This window comes from Saprolegnia parasitica (assembly GCF_000151545.1).
Source record: "Saprolegnia parasitica CBS 223.65 unplaced genomic scaffold supercont2.49, whole genome shotgun sequence".
Classification (NCBI taxonomy): domain Eukaryota; phylum Oomycota; class Saprolegniomycetes; order Saprolegniales; family Saprolegniaceae; genus Saprolegnia; species Saprolegnia parasitica.
Genome location: NW_012156443.1, coordinates 187040 through 191967, shown reverse-complemented (window position 1 = coordinate 191967; position 4928 = coordinate 187040). Strand labels below are relative to the sequence as shown.

The window sequence follows — 4928 nt, the reverse complement described above, 5'->3', positions numbered from 1 at the left end:
CCGAAGGCCATCTACAGAGGAGCGTCGGCATGGTGCTGACGTGGCAGGACGGCGCACCGACGAACGGGAAGGCCGCGACCATCGCGTCTAAAAATAAGCGTGTCACGAAGGTGGCAGCATGCAGCCGATCCCCGCGAGGAAGAGTCGCACCCAACTGGCCTCCTCTGCGACGGTGTATTACATTGCAACGCGTCCATCGCAGGTGTAGGTCGCGGCGTCCCTGCGTGGCCGTACGTGCCCATGGCAGCGATCCGGCGTCTGCCACTTTGCACACGCAGAAAGCGATAAGAAATGAGAGCCCTGCTCTGTGGTACACCGGTATGATATTGCATGCGCATAGCGATCGATCTATCCCGCGAGGCGGATCGATGCTACCGTGCAGTAGCTCGACGCATTCGCGGAAGCATCAAGGCAACGAACGATCAACACGCCGACGCTTCCACCTACGCTTCCACCGACCACCGACATCGTTGACGTGGAGCGCGCTCTGGCGAAGATGCGGGCCTTGGCTGTCCCACTGTATGCATCGCGTCGTCTCCATACGCATTGCAAGCATGCTTACATGGCGAGCGCTTGCTGCGTTGCGCAATCTCCCGTATAATGACGGCATCTCGCTTCATGGGCGGCTACAAGCGGCGCCATTGCCTGCCATCATGCTACTTGGGTCGAGCGCCGCCATGCGCAGGCAGCGATGGCGGGCCACGTCCATGGGCCGCGGGTACTGGCGGCGTCGACGTCATCGGGCCCGCGGCCATTCGACGGCCTGGTTCATCCAGGGATCGGGTTACGAAATCTATGGTCGAATCTCAAAAGCCGAATTTCAATCTCCGAATTGGGGCCATATACAAATGTCAAGTGCGTCGTCCGTTGAGCGGTTGAAGTAGGGGTAGGTGCGGTTATGTCCTAATTAGGACTTGACCGAATATTGGTGGTCTTGTCTTCACCTCACAATTTGCCGTGCCAAAGTAAGATGAGCCTCTTCCGCACCGTCGCCAAGGCCACGCCGCTCCTCCGCGCGCCGGGCCAGCAAGTCCGCCGCCTCAACCTCCATGAGTACCAGTCGATGGAGATCATGAAGTCGTTCGGCGTTGCGATCCCGGCCTCGCTCCATGCGACGACGCCGGCCGAGGCCGAGGCCGCCTACAACACGCTCAAGGGCGGCGACGCGACCAAGGACGTTGTCATCAAGGCGCAGGCCTTGACGGGCGGTCGTGGCCTCGGCCACTTCAAGAACGGCTTCAAGGGTGGTGTGCACATGTGCACCAAGCCGGAAGATGCCAAGAACTTTGCCGAAAAGATGCTTGGCGAGACGCTTGTCACCAAGCAGACGGGCGAGAAGGGCATTGAAGTCGCCAAGGTCTTCTTGATGGAGCGCGTCTACATGCGTCGCGAAATGTACTTTTCGATCCTTATGGACCGCGCCTCGAACGGCCCCGTGCTTGTCGCGTCGCCCGCCGGCGGTACCTCGATCGAGGACGTTGCGCACGCGACGCCGGAATTGATCTTCAAGGAAGCCGTCAACATCACGACGGGCCCTACCTCGGAGCAGCTCAACCGCCTCGCCGCCAACATGGGTCTCTCGGGCGAGTCGCAGAAGCGCGGTGTCGAGCTCATGAACAACTTGTACAACATGTTCATTGGCACGGACGCCACGCTCGTCGAAATCAACCCGTTGGCCGAGACGCCGGAGGGCAACGTGTACGCTTGCGACGCCAAGATCAACTTTGACGACAACGCGTCGTTCCGCCACAAGGACATCTTTGCCAAGCGCGACAAGACGCAGGAGGACCCGCGTGAAGTCGAGGCCTCGGCGTATGACCTCAACTACATTGGCCTCGACGGCAACATTGGCTGCCTCGTCAACGGCGCCGGCTTGGCCATGGCCACGATGGACATCATCTCGCTCTTTGGCGGCTCGCCGGCCAACTTTTTGGACGTCGGTGGTGGTGCGACCGAGTCGCAGGTCAAGAAGGCGTTTGAGATTTTGAACGCCGACCCGCAGGTCAAGTCGATCTTGGTCAACATCTTCGGCGGTATCATGCGCTGCGACGTCATCGCCGCCGGTGTCATCGCCGCGGCCAAGGACCTCGGCATGAAGAAGCCGATCGTCATCCGCCTCCAGGGCACCAACGTCGAGAAGGCCCGTCAGTTGATCGAAAACAGCGGCTTCCGCATGATCGTCGCCAACGACTTGGACGACGCCGCCCAGAAGGCCGTCAAGATCGCCGACATTGTTGCCCAGGCCGAAGAGGTCCACGTCAACGTCAGCTTTGAGTTGCCTTTGTAAATGTAATGCAGAATTGATTACACACTCTGCATGTACGACGCGGCAGCAGGGCCATCGATCCAGCAGACGACCACGCAGACATGGTCATATTCGCTGGACCTTGGTCCTTGCAGCCTGGCCTCGTGTGCAGGACTCGACACCGTGGTGACAACGCCGCACAAGCTCAAGCCGTCGAAGCATCATCGAGGAGGCGCCACGGGAAGCAAGGTGACGCCGGACGCACTCCCTTGCCATGGATGCCGAAGCCTTGCCCCACCTGACTCAAACCACGGCAATATGTTGTCGCTAGCACGAAATGTATCAAGTTGAAACTCATTTCCGCCGATGTGCGGGTAGGGTCCGCCTCATGAGGGCCATAAGACATACGACAGCAAACCAAGAAGACAGTCTTCTCGAGTCGTTGCCTCCTGCATGCGGCCGAGGCGAGAAGACGTGCTATGGTCCGTGGTGTTCTCGTGCTCCGGCGGTGGGACAAGCGTCGGCGAAAGGCGTCGCTACTTGGATCAACGTACCTTTGTCTTTAAGGATATGGCAGCCTCCATCAGGTTGGCGACTGTGGTTCGTACGTGGTGGTCGCGTCAAGAGTCGCGCCATGCGCTACGGTCCATCATGGTGAGGCATAGCAAGGCCAACTAAGATCCATTCCTTCCCGCATTCATTGGTGTTGAGGGTACATGGCCTCGCTGCAGACGCGCAGAGATCATGTATGGGGCATTTATTGAAGAACCACATGTGGTTACAGCAGCCATCTCCAGCCCGAGTGCGAGGCGTGCTTACTTGGCTTCGCGGCCACGCGCTTCGCTCATCGTGTTGACTATCCACTCCATGCCTTCCTGGAGGCCTTCCCCGACTTGGCCGAGCATGCTTGGATGTGCCAGTTGCGGTCGCGCAACGTGTGCAGGTTGAGCGCGGTCGAGATCTCGGACGCAGGCAGCGCGTTCAGTAAGTCCTGCTTGTTGGCAAACACCAGCAACGGCGAGCTCGCAAGGCGCTCTTCCTCGAGCAAGTTGTTGAGCTCGACGCCCGTCTCTTCCAAGCGGCGGCGGTCCGCGCTGTCAATGACATAGATCTACGCGTTGTCGTTAGCCTCGGTTCCCGGCGTGTTGGGCGTACCAACGCGTCCGTCTGCTCGTAGTAGTTTCGCCAGTAGGGTCGAATGGTCTTTTGGCCTACATAATGTGAGCGGAGCCATGCTGCATGCCACCGTACCGCCAATGTCCCACATGTTGAGCTTGAAGCCGTCGACCTGCAGACTCTTGACGTTGAAGCCCTGCGTTGGCATGATGTGGCTAATGTCTTCCTCCGAGAGCTTCTTGAGGATCGTCGTCTTCCCGCCGTTGTCGAGGCCGAGCACGAGGATGCGCGCTTCGCTGTCATCCTTCTTCAGCTTGCGGAGGAGCGTGAGGAGGCCCATGGTGCTAGCGCGATGGAATTTCGTTAATGGCGTCCGTTGGGAGCAAGATCGAAACCCAGGCTGCAACTGCCACGATCTTTATTAATTTGCATCGTATTCAATTGATTTCAGACATGTCGATACAAACAACAAGCTAACATTAAACATTTTAATGCCACCTCTGCTTAAAATTAGACTATCCGGACAGTATGCGGATTCGGAGAACATAACGGTTGCTGGACAATTCGATAGTCTACCTACACGCAACTACGGTGGCGCCGATCCCGCCTCGCCCGTAAAGTGACCGTGATACACCGAATGGAACTGCTCGAATGCGGCTAAAAGCAACCTTGAGAGCCATGGTACGGTACGTAGGTCCGTGGGGATGCAATGTGGGACGGCGCTTTTGCGTACGGTACACCGGTTTCACCGAAACAACGCGTGCGTTTAGACCTGCGGCGTTGTGTCAAATGGAAGGTGTGCAGTGTGATTTGTGTGAAAAACGTGTTTCACACTCCGGATACACGTTCGTGGCCGACGTCGACCAGCATGCGCGGCAACAACAACGTCGGGAAGGCCGCGATGGCCGTGATCTTTGGCCTCGGCGGCGCGTACACGGGCTTCCTCCTGCAAGAGCGGTTCCTTGAAGAGCGCCGCGTTGCCAAGCGCGTCGAAGACGAAGCCCAACGGCGCTTTCGCCTCGAAATGCAAGCCACGAGCCAGCAGTAGTCGAGCAATACACCTCTTCGACGTCTCGTCCACCGCGTTCGCGTCTTGCTGTCGCGCACGATAGACCACCGTACTTGTCAGTAGCCGGCCTCGCGACGTGCTCTGGAAACACTATGTGTTACATTCTGAGCTGCCTTGCGCAGGCGACGACGGTCCAGCGAGGCTTGTGTTTTCGCTGAAGAGCAATAGCCCGAGCGAAGAAGGCCTTGTTCACTCAACCATGCTGGATCCAATGCTCCGACGCATGGGACCAAGGTGGTGGGTCGGACCGAGATGACCTGTCGACGATCGACATGCATTGCGTGCGCCAAGCGCTGAGAGGCCCGCCAGAGTCGATAGTCGTGCAAGATCTTGCTACTGCGCTCTTGCATCGGCCTCCTGCTTCTACGACATGGTGATGGAGAAGCCCGCGACACTCGCTGAGCTGGTTCGATGTGTTGTGCGTCGCAGACAACTGACGACAACCTTGACCGATCACGCGAGTGCAAGCGCCTACTGCAGCTCGCCCAGTCGGTTTAG

At 58.4% G+C, this 4928-nt stretch overlaps 3 protein-coding genes across 3 annotated transcripts; 2 read left to right on the top strand and 1 right to left on the bottom strand.

Moving 5' to 3' along the window:
- Positions 1 to 943: 943 nt before the first annotated feature.
- On the top strand, positions 944 to 2314 carry SPRG_09585 (hypothetical protein). The gene has a single exon (XM_012349011.1). It carries the CDS (start codon positions 971 to 973, stop codon positions 2285 to 2287), a length of 1317 nt encoding a protein of 438 aa, XP_012204401.1. The 5' UTR covers positions 944 to 970; the 3' UTR covers positions 2288 to 2314.
- A 638-nt stretch (positions 2315 to 2952) lies between these two features.
- SPRG_09584 (hypothetical protein) lies at positions 2953 to 3725 on the bottom strand. Its single transcript, XM_012349010.1, has 3 exons — positions 3497 to 3725; positions 3401 to 3456; positions 2953 to 3356 (listed from the first exon to the last, which is right to left on the bottom strand). The coding sequence occupies exons 1-3, from the start codon at positions 3699 to 3701 to the stop codon at positions 3102 to 3104; spliced, it is 516 nt and encodes a 171-aa protein (XP_012204400.1). The 5' UTR covers positions 3702 to 3725; the 3' UTR covers positions 2953 to 3101.
- A 504-nt stretch (positions 3726 to 4229) lies between these two features.
- SPRG_09583 (hypothetical protein) lies at positions 4230 to 4588 on the top strand (the record flags this gene model as incomplete). The annotated part of the gene is made up of 2 exons (XM_012349009.1): positions 4230 to 4405; positions 4474 to 4588. 2 exons carry the CDS (start codon positions 4230 to 4232, stop codon positions 4586 to 4588), a joined length of 291 nt encoding a protein of 96 aa, XP_012204399.1.
- Between the last annotated feature and the right edge of the window lie 340 nt (positions 4589 to 4928).

Excerpts from the sequence above, each read along its gene's own strand:
- SPRG_09585 (XM_012349011.1), top strand. The coding sequence starts at position 971 with ATGAGCCTCTTCCGCACCGTCGCCAAGGCCACGCCGCTCCTCCGCGCG.
- SPRG_09584 (XM_012349010.1), bottom strand. The coding sequence starts at position 3,701 with ATGGGCCTCCTCACGCTCCTCCGCAAGCTGAAGAAGGATGACAGCGAA. Across the intron at positions 3,457-3,496 it reads CAACATGTGGGACATTGGCG|GCCAAAAGACCATTCGACCC; the intron begins GTACGGTGGCAT and ends CACATTATGTAG. Across the intron at positions 3,357-3,400 it reads ACGAGCAGACGGACGCGTTG|ATCTATGTCATTGACAGCGC; the intron begins GTACGCCCAACA and ends GACAACGCGTAG.